This window comes from Nicotiana attenuata, unplaced genomic scaffold, assembly GCF_001879085.1.
Source record: "Nicotiana attenuata strain UT unplaced genomic scaffold, NIATTr2, whole genome shotgun sequence".
In the NCBI taxonomy this organism is placed as follows: Eukaryota; Viridiplantae; Streptophyta; class Magnoliopsida; order Solanales; family Solanaceae; genus Nicotiana; species Nicotiana attenuata.
The window spans coordinates 353,123-371,959 of record NW_017670682.1 but is presented as its reverse complement, the minus strand read 5'-3'; the positions used below and the strand labels follow the sequence as shown (position 1 = coordinate 371,959).

The 18,837-nt window shown below is 35.7% G+C and overlaps 1 protein-coding gene across 1 annotated transcript; it reads left to right on the top strand.

Annotated features, from left to right (window-relative positions):
- The first annotated feature begins 10,209 nt into the window (after positions 1-10,209).
- LOC109242247 (pollen-specific leucine-rich repeat extensin-like protein 1) lies at positions 10,210-12,000 on the top strand. The gene has a single exon (XM_019409100.1). It carries the CDS (start codon positions 10,210-10,212, stop codon positions 11,998-12,000), a length of 1,791 nt encoding a protein of 596 aa, XP_019264645.1.
- The last annotated feature ends 6,837 nt before the right edge of the window (positions 12,001-18,837 follow it).

The window sequence follows — 18,837 nt, the reverse complement described above, 5'->3', positions numbered from 1 at the left end:
AATATCGTGGGTTAACTAGCACACAATCACACACAAAGCAAATAGAGAAGAAAAATCAACATAAGGATTTAACGAGGTTCGGCTAAGCCTAATCCTCGGGGCAAAAGTAGAGAGAGTTTTCTACTCCGAATGAGAAGAAAAGCACAGTACAATCACTAGGATCCCCAACTACAACCCCTATATATATATATATATATATATATATATATATATATATATATATATATATATATATATATATCCCAAAAGGTCCCAAACATATAAGAGAAAGATTTCTCCATTTGACAAGGACTATAGGTTCTCCTTTTCCAAATCTATTAGGATAATGGGTTTTCCTAAATTTATAGAGATTATGGGTTTCCTAAAAATAGAAAAAAATAATTCAAACCACAAAATAACAGTTTTTAATGAATTTTTGATCTAATGATTGGGGTGGAATTACCAAAGCTCCTTCTTCTTTTCGACGTGTAGGGAGCTAGGTTTGGAGTTGTTGTTCCCCATTTGCATGCATTGGTTGGGAAATATTGTGGCCGGATTTACTGTGGAGCTGTTTTCACAATCTATGGGTATGGTTTCTAGTATATCAAATTTATTAGCAGATTGAATAACAACTTTGGGAGAGGAATTAATACCATTATCTATAGATTGCCTGACTCTCAGGAATGAATAAAATTACAGATTGCTTTTCTACATATCTAAGCTTTTGAGTATTAAGGAATTTACCTGTGTCAGCATCAAATATTTTGCCTTTATACCTGGACTTACTGACTTTGATTGTGAAATTGTTCTTGTACTAGCAGATATGTTTTTGGAGAACGAAAGTGTAATCCAATCACTTTGGACAATTTGCCGTGCATTTGTGGCTTGGTCTTCCTGTTGCTTCTTGGAATTTGTAGGTTGCAAAGTAACAATTTGACATTTGGATTGCAATGGGCTAATCGACCACAGCTTTTGCATAAGAAATGTTCCCCTTCATAGTGGATTGGTTGTTTATAGTTACCAATATAAACGGAAGGTTTAAGTAGCACTTCCATCGAGACTTTCACACATAATCTAGCATAGCGCCCTCTTAGAGTTGATGATGTACATGCATCAATTCTAAGTAATTTATCAATTTTGTTTCCAATTTTTTGTAGTATAGTAGAGTCGTAAAATTCTGCTGGAAGATGAGGTAGACGAATCCATACCGCTAACATTAATTGTTTGGCTTCACTGGCTACATATTGAGGTTCCTATTTTTGTACAGATAGATAGAAGCATTAACGAACCAAGGACCATTATTCAAAGCTCTTGACATATTCTCCTCTTTATTAAACTTGGCTATAAATAATCTGCTCCAAGGTCCATGAGGTTGAAATTTTCATTCGGCTTCCACAATTGGTGTATCTTTCTTTTAAGATATTGGTGGAGAATACGTTTCCCCACGAGCTTAATTATGAAGGAATATTTCCAAGATTGATAAATCCTTTGGAGATCGTCCACTGATAGAGTGGCTTTCAAATTTTCACTGATATTTCGAATTTCTTGTGTGCAATTGCTTGATCCAGCTAATCTTGCGTTGGGCAATCGAATATCATTGGTTGAGTGTGAGGATTTTCTGGATAGATGGGAACGTGGGAGATTTGTTCATTCATGGAGTCTAGTAATTTCTTTAAATGGTGGATTGGAAGGTTGGAGTGTATTAGCTGTAGTATTAGGATGTGAATTATTACCTCTAGTTGCAAGGTTGATGTCTGGTGGTTTAGGGGGGGATTGATTGGTAGAAGGTGGGAGGTTGTTCATGATTTTTAGTAGATGAAGATGGCAGTTAGTAGAGAGAAGGTAGACGTTCTCACTCTTCGTCGTGCTATTCCCATTGCACTTAAATTAGATACCCTATAAATTTATGTATAGACTCCTAGCAAGGATAATTGCAAGCACAAAAAGGATCATCAAAGATAATTGCTTGGGTCCAAATTTATGCTCGCAAAATGGTAAACATTTTAGCTCAACCTTGCCTTGATTGCACAATATTTCTGTATATATTTGGTCACAGGTGTGTGCCGCCTTTATTGATGGGATTATTGTTCACGTTAGCTTTATATATGACAATAAATATATGACAAACCATTCTTTTGCAAACAAATTTGTGTCATTTGAATTAAATTAAAACATTAAAAAATCCATAAGCATCCATGATAAGAAAAGAAAAAAAAGAAAAGAAAATTCAAAAAAAAATGTTAAATTGTATCCCATGAAGATGTTAGACCATAATCCATAAAGAACTTTCCTTATTTTATATTATTCACAAAATAATTTTTTAAAATTGCTTAAAGTTGACTCATAGAGCTTAATTAACTAAGCATGATTTATAAATTAACTGCGAATATATGCCATCTACTAAAGGAGGCGTTCGGCCTTAATTTATCTATCTATCTATCTATCTATCTATATTATTATAAAAGCATGAATACAATGTTGGATTACAAAAATAACCTTTTAATATATTATAATGTCCTAGTACTAATTCATATTGTCCAAATCTATTTAGAAAAATGAGAGCCTATATTATTATAAAAGTACGAATACAATATTGAAAGATCAAAATAGTCTTAAATATTAAATAGAAGAACTCATAGGTAGGATATAACTAAAATAACCTTCTTCTTTTTTGGACTACCGGACCTTCTATGTTGATTTTTTTAATATTTAAGATTTTTAAATTAATAAAATTTTATCTATTAAATTCTTATTAAAAGTATGTAAAAATTAAATTAACTTTATAAGAATCCTCCATATTGGCAGTACATTACCACTCCATAACATCCAATACCAAGAAAAAATAAAAATACTATTAAATAAATTGCATAAAGCGTTGAAATTGAGAAAAAAATATATCCCCATAATATACTTTTATGCTATATTTGAATTATTTTTATACTCAAATAATATATTTTTAATTGATTTTTCGTGTCATATCAACAACTAAGAAATTATTTAAGAATATAAATTTGTGAGAAAGAGAAAAAAAATGGTTGTTAAGAGTCAATATCACTAATGAGTCTGCAAACATAAAGATCTAAAAGTGAAATGTCAGATCATCTATTTACTCTTTGAAAATAGCATTTATGGTGGATAAAATTATAATTATGATTAAACTTTAACTAATAGTAAGAATCTAAATCAACATAAAATAAATTATTTGTGGTGTTAAGACCAAACAATAATAAATTTTAATTAATTATTTAGCAAGATAATCCAATTTAATTATTTTTTAAACTCATCATATGAGAAATTATTTTTCAAGTTAAAAAAAAATCTTAGGGTACATACCTTTATTGCATAAAAAGAGCGTTATAGATTAAAAATTAGAACACAAACTAAAAAATGTTAGTATAGTATTAAGAATCAAACGGCCATACAATTGTCTGTGGAAGCATAATCAAAAGCTAAATCCTGAACAAGAACAAGCTTTCAAGACTATATTATAAAGAGTTGACTTTGGTATAGCGGAATTATCCTTTGTAGATGCCTCCAACGAAATCGAAATAATATTTCTATGTCATGCATTACTTGAAAATGTCAATCAAGAGGCATGATATATTCCGAAACTAAAGAATATCTTTTTACATTTGTGTGAAAATAATGTTAGACATATTTATATTTTGCAATTATAATAAATAAAGCACAAGAAAAACTATACTAAATATAAGGGTATATTTATTGCAATATGTTTTCTGCACGAATAACTATATGTTGAATATGAATATGGACAACAAGAGTTCTGGTTATGGCAGAGCAACCAAGACATTAGAAGGAAGCATACACAAAAAAAAACATCATCTACAAAGAAGTATACGGTAAGATACCATCACATTAAATACTTTTAAACTATAATACATAGTTATCTAACTAACATTACTAAATTGATCATTTGTGTAAGTTCTAATGATGTCCTTTCATTTAGAATTCACATATTATGTTAATGCAATAATATTTTCTAACTGTTAGATGATTTAAATGTTTAAACCATCGCGTGTCATTATTAACGTGCAGCGCACGTACATAGATACTAGTTAAATAAAAAAAAGGTCACTAGTTTGAAAATATGTGAATTTGCTTTGATTTCTCTAAAAGCTTTTCAAACAATACATCTGTTCTGGACAAATGACAGGCTAGTTAGAACGATAAAAAGTCATTAATTTGCCTGGACGCCAGATTAGTGGCACTAACGTGAGAGACTAGATAACCAATTAGTAGAAGTAGAACCAGTGTAATGCACTCAATTCATGTGCATAATTTAAATTATTTAGTTTCCATGATAAAAATATTACTACTACTAAATAAAGATTTTAAACAACAAAGTACTAATAAAATGCTTGTTATGGATTTTTTTGTTAATTATTCATTTGAGCCATAAAAAAGAAACAATGGAAGTCCTACACTAGCACATTGCAGATAGTAGGCTGTTGAAATCGTCAAACTTCAAAGGTATAACTTATGTTGGAAGTTTCCAAAGGCTGTTTAGCCATAAATTACTATTTTATTATTGTCAATTAGTGTTTGATTTTTAATTAATTTATTGGAAAATTCTCGGGGAAACCTGCGGCCGCTGTCATTCGGGTGGGCACTAGGTAACTTGCTCACTGTGAAATAGCTCACAAACCACACAAGAGACATAAACCGCACTAGGCATATTCGGTGCGATGAGCTCTGACCGAGGGGCTTGATTGATTTCTATATAATTTTTTTTGCTTAGAGTTTTTTATTAGAATGGGAGCGTAGTTGATGGCGACGTGCGGAAGGGATGTGAACATACACGATATTTATCTACGCGTTTTTTTCTCTCTTCACTTCAAATGTCTGAGTTGGTGCATTCTTTGTTATCGTCTTATTAGGCCTTAAAAGCCAGGTTTATGTCTCAACAACTCTCAACTCTCATTTAGTTTCTTACTTAAAGCCATAGTTTTGATGGTTAAAAACGTAAAAGCATCGATGATTACATCAAATCAATAACTATAAAATATGTGTCTTTTTATATACGTATCTATCACTTAATTATGATTAAATAACGTACAAAATAAAATCTAAACAAAAATATTCTTAAAAATACGAAAAAAATCTATCTGTTATAAATAGAATTGTATTTATGGTGAATGTCTATATTTAGAAAGATTCTAGGGTTCATTGCTTGGTGGTTAAGTCACCCTCTCCCTATAAATAGAGGGTTCTATTCTATTGTAATTCATCCCAAATCAATAAGAATCCTCTCTCTCTCTTTTTCTCTGCAATACTCTTCTTCTTCTTTTATTGTTTCATAACACGTTATCAGCACGAGACTCTAACCAATTGAGTATAAGCTTTGGGATTGAGTATAATGATTGCCAATTATTCCATGAACTTCCTTCATGATTAAATTCTGGATTTAAGGTAAGTATTTTACTTTATTTTTCTCTTTTAAATTCTTAAAATTCTATAATTTGATTTTATATACAAGCAAAGACAATAAAGTTTGATTAAAACTCTAAAGGAGTTCGTAAGAAATTATAACCACCTGAAGTGGTAAAATTTCTATGCCCGTCATGATCAAATTCACGTATGATTGTGGGCAAAGAATTAAAAACCCGTTCCCATTGAATTTGCTCCATTCTCATTCCCTTAAGAGAATGTGATAGCAGTATGTGATAAGTCTGAAAGAAGACAAAATTATTACTATGAATGTATCAATGGATGTGGACGTGGCAATAGACGAAATTATGATCGTCATCATTGTGATAATGAGAATAATAAGGATTCTCAAAATAATCCTTCACTCTATGAAAGTAATATTTGTCATCGAATTGACATGAGATTTTATAAAGCACATATAGATGATTATGGTCCATTCATGATGTGAATGTGACAACATCTGATTTATGAATACATATTCATTCTTCAAAAGAATATGAACATGCTAGTGGTAGTGAATATACCGCACTCACCTCTAAAAGAAGGTTTGAGATGATATAAGAAAATATTGTCATTATTATGGCATGAATGGTCATTGTCACATACCTATTGTACGCCAAATATTTGGCATTGTGATTAACGGTAATGCAAGAAACAGATCTTGCATATAATTTTGACCATTAACCATAATGGTGTAACTTTCTCTTTAAAAGAGATATTCACCATATGTGGCGTTGATGAATATTGGTACTACAAAATTAATTGAGAACTCTGCAAGAGCCAATTATACTATTTTGGAGAAAACACAATTATTACCAATAAGTATTGTGTTGTAGTAAGTCTCAAAGAAACTTATTCAGTTTCCAAAGTATACGCGAATGCGATTGATTATATTGAGACTATAAATAAAGAAAGATTTAATATCTTCTATTACACAACTTGTAGCCGGGTAATATGTATGTGAAAAGCGACCCGCTTTATCTCCAATTTGTACTACATAAACAAAAGAATACCACAATGAAGTGGATATTTATTGATATAAAAACCATATCATAATACACTTGGAGTTTATTCATAATTGCACACATCATGGTGTAAACCTGAAGTTTATCAATATTGATAATTTATCCAGTTGGCATAATGGTTTAGCCATGTTAATTCAAGTATGATGTGCAAAAATAAAAGAGAATTCACATGGGTAAATATTAAAGAACTAGAAAGTTCTTTATGAATTCTCTTATATTGCATGTTCTCATTAATTAATATACCAACTAAAATTGGGATTGAATCCCATGAATGCTGGAAATATCAAAGGTGAATATGGGCTCATTCACCTGCCATGTATACCACATAAGATGCATCTATGAGATGGTTACATGTGCGATTATTAATAAGCTGCAACATGGTGTTTTGCGAGGTAACTTGCTCAATAATTTAATTTCGAGCATAATTTTCAGATTTTCTATTCAAGAAGTTCATCTTGATAAGTTGGCTTACATCGCAGTTGGTTTAGCAAAATAATTTATTGAGTGCCTCCACTTAATAGCTAAACTATTGCTTATGAGAACAAAGTTATCTATATCAGTTTGATATAGGTTATATACGAAAATATATTACATTCTCCCCTCACAAGTGGTTCAGGGTCAGGAACCAAATAATTTCATCTTATTATTATTGATGTGCGGTGTACATTTTGATTAACACCATAACGCACAAAGGTGGATTCTCAAAGTTGAGGTACCAAGTTAGTTTTTCTAACATGAGGGGGAGACATGATAAACAATTGAGAAAAAGTTACATAGAATGAATTATCATTTATACATCTCGATCCTCGAAATAAAATAATATGAACTTGAAGTTCATAAAAGGATAATTCATGTGCAATATATTGCAAAGCATGCCAGACACATTTGCTGACCCAAAGAAAGTAACTATATTCTCATTGCAAATGCTCCTATTAAGTCCTAGAAGGACAAAGTCTATGGTACGCTTAAAGCGTATAGACAAATCGTTTTCAAATAAACTTCTTGATAAAGAAGATGATCAAATGATCAAAATGATCATAATAAAGGAGGCAAGTGATCTAGAAGATCACATGACATAACACTTCATAAAATCTCAAGAGAAATTCAGGTACCTAAAAATATAAATGAAGAGATCTCTATGTTATGTCTTTATGAAAAAAATTATTGAAACTGATATAAAATATTTGTCGATGACATCTATGATAGCGCTAAATATATATGTGAGGATCTTAAGTCTGAAGAAACAATTCGAATAGATTTGGTTTCATATGAAAGACATGTAGTTTTGAACATGTAGTTCAAACACTTGAAAGTATAAAGTCAATGGTATGTGCAATCAGTTTTCGATATCTTATATGTCTAGCATGACATTAAAACTTGATATGCATCTAAAGTCTATTATATGACTTATATGACTTAACTTATGTGACAATCCATGAAGGATTTAAGTTGCTTGAAGCATATACAATTCTTGATCTTGAAGTACCACTTCCTCAGTGCAATTCGTGCACAAATGTTTCTTGCTATAACTATATGCATGATAATATGATAGAAAGATTTTTTACCTCTATGTGAAGATATTGAACTGACGATTCCAACAAGATCATATGAAGACAATTCATCTCTATTAAGAATGATGATTTCAAGGTGCAATATATTCATTCAAGTTAATATGGCTGATTTGTTTATCAAATATCTACCAAAGATCTTTTGAAGATGATGCACAAGATTGGAATGCAAATGCTCAAGGATGTGAATTGATGCTCTCATCAGGGGGAGTTAATACGCGTTGTACTCTTTTTCCCTCACAAGGTTTTGTCCCACTGGGTTTTCCTTGCAAGGTTTTTAACGAGGCAACCAAAAAGCGTATTGTTAGATATGTGTACTCTTTTTCCTTCTCTAGAATTTTTTTCCCACTGGATTTTATTTTAGTTAAGGTTTTAACGAGGCACATTATCTGTTGAATAGACATTCAAGGGGGAGTGTTATAAATAGAATTGTATTTATGGTGAATATCTATATTTAGAAAGATTCTAGGGTTCATTGCTTGGTGGCTAAGTCACCCTCTCCCTATAAATAGAGGGTTCTATTCTATTGTAATTCATCCCAAATCAATAAGAATCCCCTCTCTCTCTTTTTCTCTGCAATACTCTTCTTCTTCTTTTATTGTTTCATAACACTATCATAATATGCTGGAATTCGAATTTTTTTACATATGACATTTCATCATAATGCAATGGAATTTTATAATGTGTTGGAGTTCCAACATAATATGCTGGAAGTTTATACACAAGAGCTCCATAATCCAGCATATTAAGTTAGAACTTTCCACATTTCAGCAAGGGTATATTTGTCCAGATTTTATTTCTGCATAAAATAGTAACTATTTTTTAATGACTTTGCAAATGTTGGCTACTTACCTATTTTCAATTACCAGTCCGAAAACTATCTAGCTCGCTATTTTCGTTTTATATTTTAGCTGCTAAAATTAAATTATTTGATTTAATATGAACACTGAATGCGAATAAATTTTTACCTTTGACATGGGGATGGATTTCTTCTTGGTGCTAGCTAAATATTGAAGATCTTGAAAATGACTTCAAATGTCTCCAATATCTGGATCCAACTTATCTACCTTAGCAAATGTCTACTCCTTGAGCAATTTGTACGCTGCCGGTAAACAAACGTCAAAATTATCCGTAAACGTTCCGAAGAACTGGTCAAAATGTCAATTAGTACCTCATATGATTGGTTAGAAACGAGTATTGAAAGATACTTTAATTACAATGTACGCGGTATTGATTTTAGGCTGTCATTCTTAAAACAGCAGCAGCCAAGCATGTGACACTTCCAACTCTTGTATCCTAATATACACCTTTTTTTTTTTTTTTAATGGCTGTAGTGTCCGGGTCAGCTTGCGCACCTCGGCTAATTTCACAAAATATCGTCCACTTTCCAACAGCAATAGCTACCGAATAATTCTATCCACCAGGGCTTGGTTAGATGGGAGAAATCACCTACTGTTTTTTGCTTCCGCTGGAATTTAAACATGAGACTATAATTCTCACACATTTTATTTACCATTAGGCCACACCCTTGGGTGCTTGTATCCTACTCTTTCCCATCCACAATAAATGATCATTTTATCTTTGGCACACATATTAAGAAAATACGAACTACAACAACAAAAACAACAACATACCCGGTATAATCCTACGGGTGGTAAGGAAATACGAACTCCTTGAAAAAAAAGGTTAATTTTAGTGAATACATCTTTTTCTCTCTCTAAGGAAATATGAACTCCTACAGAATATGTAAAAAGGTTACCTTGACACATTGGAATATGTAAATAAGGGTAAATTTTGAAAAAATAAAATTAATTTCTTCTTGATAAAAAATTAGAAGATAAAATGGTCACTTATTGTGGAGAGGAGAGAATAGTATCCGCTTAACTTTCATTATTTAATCAAAAGATAATGTGTAATGACCTGACTTTAATGCCTAAATACTCTTTTCAATATTCCCACAACTGCACCATTTCCAACCCCACAAGTAGTCTTCCACTTCCCAAACACAGTATTTTTTCTATATTATAAATACACAAGTACCTTAATTTATCCATCCAACGAAAAGTGCCCAACCCCAAGACAACCACAAAGCTAAAACAAAGCAAAAGACCCAAAGTTCAAACCAAGTTAAAGGTTGTCTCCTAAAGAGCTCCTTTTGTCCAAAGCAACTTCTCATTAGACCTAAATCAATGGCTGATGATGGGGAAGACTTGACTCCATTTTGGCTACAAAACACCACCGATCTCCGCCGTACTGACCGCCTCCGCCACCACCTGTCGTCTCTTTTCTTTAACTCCGCTCTCTTACTCGTCTTTCTGTTGGTTACAGCAATTTTCTTCTTAGTTTTCATTGTTCCCTCGACTCTCTCTTTCACAAATAGTAGTAGTATATTTAAACCAAGCAGTGTAAAGAAAAGCTGGGATTCTTTCAACGTAGTGTTGGTTCTAGTTGCTGTGATCTTTGGTTTTCTCAGCAAAAACACGAATGAAGACAGAAATTCTAATGACTATCATCAAATTACTTCTCCAATTATCAGAAATGAAGTTCAGAAATCAAACCCATCAACCCCAAATAGTCGATGGTTTAATGAAATACGAAATCCAAATCCAACTACTCCACGCACATGGTACGATAATGTGGATCGAAATTCCTATAGCAACAATCAGAGCAATAATAATGGTGGGGCTGGATTGAGGAGGAGTTTTAGTTCATATCCTGATTTATGTGAAGTGTCGCCGCGGTGGATCTCCGGCGAAGATCATTGGCGGTTCTATGATGATACTCATGTTGATACTTATCGGTTTTCGGATCCCGGTCAGCTTCATCGCCGCCGTAGCTGGAGAGAAGTCGATCGTTCACCTGAACCTGATATTAAAACTATTTATGAAGATCCTTTAGAATCCAAAAAGGAACCTATATTTACTCCACCATCTTCAACTGCTCCCCTGCTCTCACCGCCTTCTCCGCCGTCACCTCCGCCAGCTCCGGCACCAGTAGTATATGAGGAGAAGGTGAAGAGAGCAACTCATAGTGTTCCGCGTAAAAAGGAGAGAACAAGGAAGAAGAGGGAAAATCATGAGGTAGAAGTAAATGAAGTTGTTAGGGCACCGGTGACACCTCCTCCACCACCGCCACCGCCACCGCCACCGCCACCGCCACCGCCATTGCCGCAATACGTGGAGCCGAGGAGCAGTAAAAGCGATCGGAAAAGAGGTGGTGCAAGTGCGACAAAGGAGTTTCTTAATTCTTTGTATCATAAGAAGAAGAGAAAAAACAGGTCAAAGAGTGTTGATAATTTTGATGCTCTCCTCCATATATCAGAACCTCCTCCTCTCCATTATCATGAATGGCCGGAAACATTCATCACTATACCTCCGCCGCCGTCGCCACCTCCTTCGTTGTTTCAGAACCTGTTTACATCCAAAAAAGCTAGGAGAAAGAGAAATGCGCCTCCACCACCACCTCCTCCTCCGCCTGTGAGGACGGCGCCGGTCAGGATATCAAGACCAAATTCTCAAAATGTCCAAAATGCCCCGATCACCAGAACTCCAGCTCCAAAGCCAGTGAAGATAAGAAGTTTCGACAGTGTCGAGGAGAACTCGAACAGCGGTGGGAATTCCCCGTTAATACCAATTCCGCCACCGCCTCCACCGCCACCGTTCTACAAGAAGAACGCATGGAAGTTTGTGGTGCAAGGTGACTACGTGAGAATAGACAGCACCGTCAGCTCACGTTCGGGTTCGCCTGAACCTGAAGATATAGATTCAGCTGAGAGCACCCCGACGGCGGAATACGTCGGCGGCGATCGGACGGCATTTGCGCCGTCGCCATTATTCTGTCCAAGTCCAGACGTCAACACAAAAGCTGAAAACTTCATATCAAAGTTCAGAGCTGGATTGAAGCTAGAGAAGATCAACTCCTTCAATAAAAATGAAGGCCGAGGTTTATCTAATTTGGGCCCAGGAGTAGGCCCAAGTTAGATATTGCATTCTTTTTTACCACATTGATTGATTTGTTAAATTTTTCATTTTTCACACGTTTTTTCATGATTATTTGAGTTGTTTTCGAAGTTTTATTGCATACATTATTCGTTTAGTGTACAGAAAAAGATTACAGCAGAGAGTTCATCATAGGTTAGAAGTTGGAATTAATATATTTGATTTTTTTTTTTCGGGGGAACCGTGGGTCTTTTGGAAACAGCCTTCCTACCTTTATAGATAGGGGTAAGGTCTGTGTACAAACTACCTCCCTAGATCCCACTTATGATATTGCACTCGATTGTTGTTGTTGTCGTTATTTTTTGGGGGATTGTTGTTGCATTTGGTAAATTGGTCATGTAGTTGAGTAGCATAAGTTAAGGAGGAAATGTGTGATTTTGAGTAATCCACGATATGATGTATTGATAAGAGCAAATAATATTCGATCTTGGATTCTACTGCATGTTGAGATTTTCTTGTTAAGTGATAGCTGGCTTGAATTTTCAGATTAAGGAAAAGAAAAAGGACACGACTTGGGCGCAAATTGCGATTTCATTTGGATTTTAGGGGTGTAGGACAAGGAGAGTTGTTGAGTGTTGGTTGAAATTTGATATTGACATTCGTTTACAATTATATTAGCATTTGCACATCTCATTACTTCTCAAAGGTACAAGTAATGGAATATATATATATATATATATATATATATATATATATATATATATATATATATCACAAATTGATAAGGTAGTGACACCAACTGTAACATGTTGTAAGTAGTGATAAACGTGAAGCAAATACCAATTACTTTTCTCATCCCTGACTTTGTCAATTGGGTCATATGCTTCTACCATAAGTGTGTACTCTTAGGACCAGCATCATCATCTTTATGTTGCATTACTTTACTATTATATAGAATCGGGACTTTGGTGTACGAACTGCGACACTTTTGAAATTTTACACCTTGTTTGGATGGTTGTTGCCTGTTGTATCCTATTGTATCGTTATCTCAAAATAATGTCTATTTAGATTATTTAATTAAAATTGGTGTATTTTATTGTAAAATCCATTGTTCCGGAACAATAAAAAGTCTTATTTTTTGAAACAACCGATTTAGTGTGATGGGATTGTTTCATATTTTTCTTTCCAATTATGCATAACTTATTACTTTATAATTCTATTTTACCATTTACCTTTTTTTTTAATCCAAATCACCTAACCTATAACCTACGTCTTCGTTCCTTTTTTTTCCTTCTGCCATTTCTAACTCCAACTTCAGGTATATGTTTTGCTTTCTCTTCGTTTTGTTCTTTCTTCAACTTTGATTTTTTACTCCAATTCTAATTTATTTATCTCCAGTTAGTTGTATAATATTGATTTTTAATATCAATTCTAGTTACTTTATGTGTAACTATTTATAATATTTAAAATAATTGAGGGTATTTTAGTAAACTTGTCAGTTACAGTACAATACAATACAATACAGTCAAACCAAACAGCAAAATGTTATTTGACAACACCAAACAATACAATCTATCCAAACATTGTGTTCATAAAACGATACAATGCAATACAATACAATACATTATAAAACGATGGGTATCAATGATCCAAACAGAGTGTTAACGTTTAGTTGGGGTTAATTTATGTACTTCATAATTTCCTTCAAACATTCTGGAAACCGTTCCCTCTTCGAGAGCTCTATTCTCACTCTCCCAGAGATGGACACACTCCGTCACTCTTATTGTCTCTTCTTTGCTTCAATTGCTTACCTTTGTTTCTAGTTTTCTTTTCAGAATTGCTCAAGTTTGGGTCAACTATTGTCTCTGTATTTCTGACTAACTGATGTGGTTTTTAAGGAAAAACATAAAGAAAATTGCAAAATTAAAATCTAAGAAGATGAGATAAGAGTATTTCATATCGTAAAACCAGAATACAACCATTGTCTCTTACAAATACTCTCATAGCTGGGACTAAAATGTAAAGTAAATAACTAATGGACCTAAGTGAAATATAAGACAAGGACCAAACTATAACTTCTCAAACTAAGTGACTAACATAACTACTTTTATTCCTTTACCACTCTTAAAGCCTAAGGTACTCCTCTCATCTGAGCAAGCTCTCATTGAGGTCATATTAGTACTCCCCCCTCAAAAAATTCCTTGACCTCAAGGAATGAAGGTAGGGAATCTGACTTTGATGACATTAGAATCTTCCCAGGTTGCTTGGTCTTCAGGCAGTTGCTCCCATTGAATTAATAATTGGACCACTGCTTTATTCGCCTTCTGTATCATCCTTCTATCTAACACCTTAGCTGGATAAGGGCAGTAGGGACTGGACAAATCCAAAATGGGAGGATGATTCACTGTTACCGGTACTTCATAGCAGGGCTTGAGGAGTGAGACATGGAAGGTTGGGTCTAGGAGTAACTGGGGGGGGGGGGGGGTAAAGCGAGTTTATAGGCCACAGTCCCAACCTTTTCCAAAAATCTGATATGGGCCATAGTATTTGGAATAGAGTTTGGTGAAGTGCCTTGTGGATAGAGTTAACTGCCTATAGGGTTGCACCTTTAAGTAGACCCAATCTCCTACTTAAAATTGCCTGTCAGACCAGTGCTTGTTAGCCTGCTCCACCCTTATTTGTTGAGATCTAGCCAAATGAAATTTTAGAAGCTGAAACTTCAGCTCCCTAGTAACTAAGCTCCTATCCACTTCTTCCATGTCTAAATCCCTGACACATAGGGTAGATGCAAGGGTGGAGGTTGGCCATATAAAGCCTCATAGGGAGTGGTTTGAATGGAAGTGTGAAATGTTGTGTTGTACCACCATTCAACAAAATCCAAGTATTGTACCCAGTCCTTGGGAGAATCAGAGAAATAGAACCTAAGATAGATCTTTAATCACTTGTTGATAACCTCGGTTTGGTAGTCAGATTGAGGGTGGTAAGCAGTAGAGGTGTTCAAGGTAACTCCCTGTATTGCAAAGAGCTCTTGCCACATTTTACTTGTGAACACAGGGTCCCTATCACTCACAATGTCTGCAGGCATACCATGCAATTTAATAATGTATTCCATGAATAAGTGAGCAATATCTAAAGCAGATGGGATAGGGCTATGAAGTGAGCATACTTAGTTAGCCTATCAACAACCACCCAAATGACCTCTTTGCCTTTGGATTTGGGCAATCATTCAATGAAGTCCATACTGATGCTACTCCAAGCCACTCATGGAATTTGAAATGGATGCAACAACCCAGGGTAAGCAGAATGATCATGCTTACTCTTCTGACAAACATCACACTTCTTAACATACTCCTCAACATCTGTTTTCATTCCCTTCCAATAGAAGAGTGAAGCCACTCTTCTGTATGTGTGGTCTATCCCTGAATGTCCTCCACCTACAGAGTTGTGCCACAAATAGAGGATTTCCTGCCTTAGAGTCTGATCACTCCCAATCACCAGCATCCCCGTCCTCTTTAGCTGTTGATTAATGTAGGAATACCCTTTTAGCTCCTCTTTGTGAGACAGCAATTGTTGAATTAAAGCTGTCAATTTAGGATCAGCATTCCAACTATCCTTGATAGTTTGTAACAAATCAGTCCTCACAGAAGACAAGGTCAGAGCTGCTATCTCAATTGCTGGAAGCCTAGATAGAGCATCAACAACCTTGTTCTCTTTCCCCTTCTTGTACTGTATCTCGAAATCAAATTGCATCAGTTTAGTAATCTATTTAAGTTGAGCTCCAGTATGCAGTTTTTGATCCAGCAAAACCTTAAGGGCCTTCTGGTCAGTTTTGACCACAAAGTGCCTGCCTATCAAATTTTGTCCCCACTTAGTGACAGCCATGACCAAATCTAGTAATTCTTTGTCATACACAGACATAGCTTGGTGTTGTGGAGACAACACCTTACTCAGGTAGGAAATGGGTTGCCCTAATTGCATAATAACAGCTCCAATTCCTATGTCACAAGCATCTGTTTCTACCACGAAAGGTAAGCTGAAATCAGGTAAGGCTAGGACAGATGCAGAAGTTAAAGTACCTTTAAGGTCCTCAAATGCTACAGTTGCTTAATCATTCCACTTGAAGTGATCCTTTTTCAGTAAGTCTGTTAATGGCTTGCTTATGTGCCCATAGCTCTAATAAATCTCCTATAATAGCCTGCTAATCCAAGAAACCCCCTTGATTGTTTGACAGTAGCAGGTGTTGGCCACTGCTGAACTGCTTGTATTTTCTTATGATCAGTGGCTACAGCCTTAGCAGAGATGAAATGGCCCAGGTACTCAACACTAGCCACAGCAAATTGACACTTAGTCCTTCTAGCATAAAGTTGGTGCTGCACAAGAAGTCTGAAAGTAATTCTCAAGTGCTCAGCATGGTCCTCTATGTTCTTACTGAAGATGAGGATGTCATCAAAAAATACTAGAATAAACTTTTTGAGATGCTCTTGAAATACATGATTCATCAGTCCTTGGAAACTAGAAAGAGCATTAGTCAGACTAAAGGGCATGACTAAGTACTCATAGTGGCCCGAGTGAGTTCTAAAAGAAGTCTTATGGATGTCCCCAGGTGCAATTCTTATTTGATGATATCCTGATCGAAGATCTATCTTAGAATAAACCTGTGAACCCCCCAATTCATCCAATAGCTCTTCAATGATGGGAATGGGGTATTTATCCTTGACGGTGATCTGATTGAGTGCCATGTAGTCCACACAAAGCCTCTAGTTGCCATCTTTCTTTCCCGCTAGGACCACAGAAGAGGCAAAGGGGCTGCAACTATTTTGTATCAACCCTTAAGACTTCAATTCTTGAACCATTTGCTCAATCACATCCTTCTGAACTGGAGAGTACCTGTAAGGTATTGAATTGATTGGGTTAGCACCATCTTTCAAGGGAATATGATGATTGAAGTACTCTCAAAGTGGTGTCAGTCCTTTAGGTTCTTGAAAGAATGCCTCATAGTTCTGTAGCACCTACTGAATCTCGAGGGGTTCTTGACCCAACTTTTTCCCCTCTATCTCTTCAAAAGAAGAAACTCTGATCATAAAGAGCTGGACATTGTCTCTTGTAGATTTTTGGAGTGAAGAGGATTCTACCATTTTCAGGTTAGGTGTAATCCCCTGTAGGAAAAACATTTTTCCTTCGTAGTCAAAATGCATAGTTAATTGTTTGAAATTGAAGACAATGTCAACCAAGGTGCTAAGCCATTGAACCGCCAAAACCATGTCACAAGTACCTAGTGGAAGTAATAGGAAATCAGCCCTAAAGACTGTGTTATGCAACAGCCATTCCAGCCCTTTACACATCCCAGATATAGGCACTGAACTTCCATCAGCTAGGTTAGCATCCAACAATTTACAAGGATCCACTCTCCAACCCATCTTGGCTACTAGTCCACTGTCCATGAAGTTGTGTGTCAACCCACTATCAATCAAAATATTGAGAGGTTTCCTGTGATAGTACCCCTATAAGTCTGATGGTTTGATACCCTTGAGTACCCTGCAAAGCATGGATGGAGATTTAACAAGTTTCAGCAACCTTTTCTACCTTAGGTGAGCCATACCCCAGTTCTTCTATAAGTTCGACATCTTCTACTAATTCCAGCATGTACACATGTGCTTTGTCCTTGCAAAAATGCCATGGGTGAAACTTTTCGTCACATAGGAAGCACAGCTCTTTATCCCTTTTATCACTTAATTCTGTTGGTGTTAACCTTTTCCTTTTAAACTTATTAGCCTCTACTGATTGGGTCGGTTTGGGTAGATGGTTAGCAGGTGAAGTTGAGGGTCTATGGGACTGCAAGAATTGGTTTGGTCTGGGATTAGACTGTAGAATGGCTTGTTTCATAGCTTTGGATTGTTCAAGAAATATAGACTCCTAGAGTCTAGCCAGATGATAAGCTTGGGTCAAGGAGTATGGCTTAAGGATTCTCACTGCATCTCCCAATTCAGGCTTAAGCCCTTCAAAAAATATGCTAATAGCATAACTAGGTTCTAAATTGAGCCTAGTCATGGCTCGATCAAAAGACTCTTGGAACTCCACCACCCCTCCTGTTTGCTTTAACTTGACCAGTTCACTCATAGGGTCTTCAAACTCGGCACCAAACCTATCTGACAAAGCCCAAATATACTCCTCCCAACTTGGGAAGGGAATTTGCAAATGAGCCCTACCCCTCATGTAGGCTCTATGCCATTGCAGTGCTAAGTCATCTAAGTGCATGGAGGTCACCGTTACCTTCTCCTGATGAGGAACCTCATTCATTGAAAAAAATTGCTCTATTTGATACCACTAATCCTGGAATCCTTTTCCCGCAAACCTTGGGAATCTAATTCTGTACTGACTCAAAATGGAGCATGGTTGTTGATTGTTCCAATAGGTGTTGTAATATTCTGGATACGGGGTGAACTGTTGTGGCATATGAGGTGTAGGCAGCTGCATTGGGGGCAATTGGTGCTGGGACATGGGTATATGTACTGGGTTAGTGATGGAACAGGGAATGGAGCAAGGAATCTGGCCATTTGCTCCCATTGTTTGGGTAAGATACTGAGAGTTTGGCGCAGAAATTGGCTAGAATTGAAAGGTGGAGTTTGGGGCTGATGTGGGGTTTATGTGTTGAGTCGTAGTGAAGGGTGCAGCTGGGGAAGATGAGTTTAATGGTTGTGTAATGGGAAAGTAAAGTGAAACAGGGGTATGTATGGTTGGGGATGGGGGAATTTGACTGGAGCTAGGGTTCCAGTTAATGGGTAGTTGCAGAGCCATGGGTCTACTCCCTCTAGAGCTGGAATTCAATGGAGGAAAAGAGATCGGATCATCAATACCTAGAATTCCAAAAGGTCCATCGAT

Coding starts and splice junctions, on each gene's coding strand:
- LOC109242247 (XM_019409100.1), top strand. CDS start 10,210: ATGGCTGATGATGGGGAAGACTTGACTCCATTTTGGCTACAAAACACC.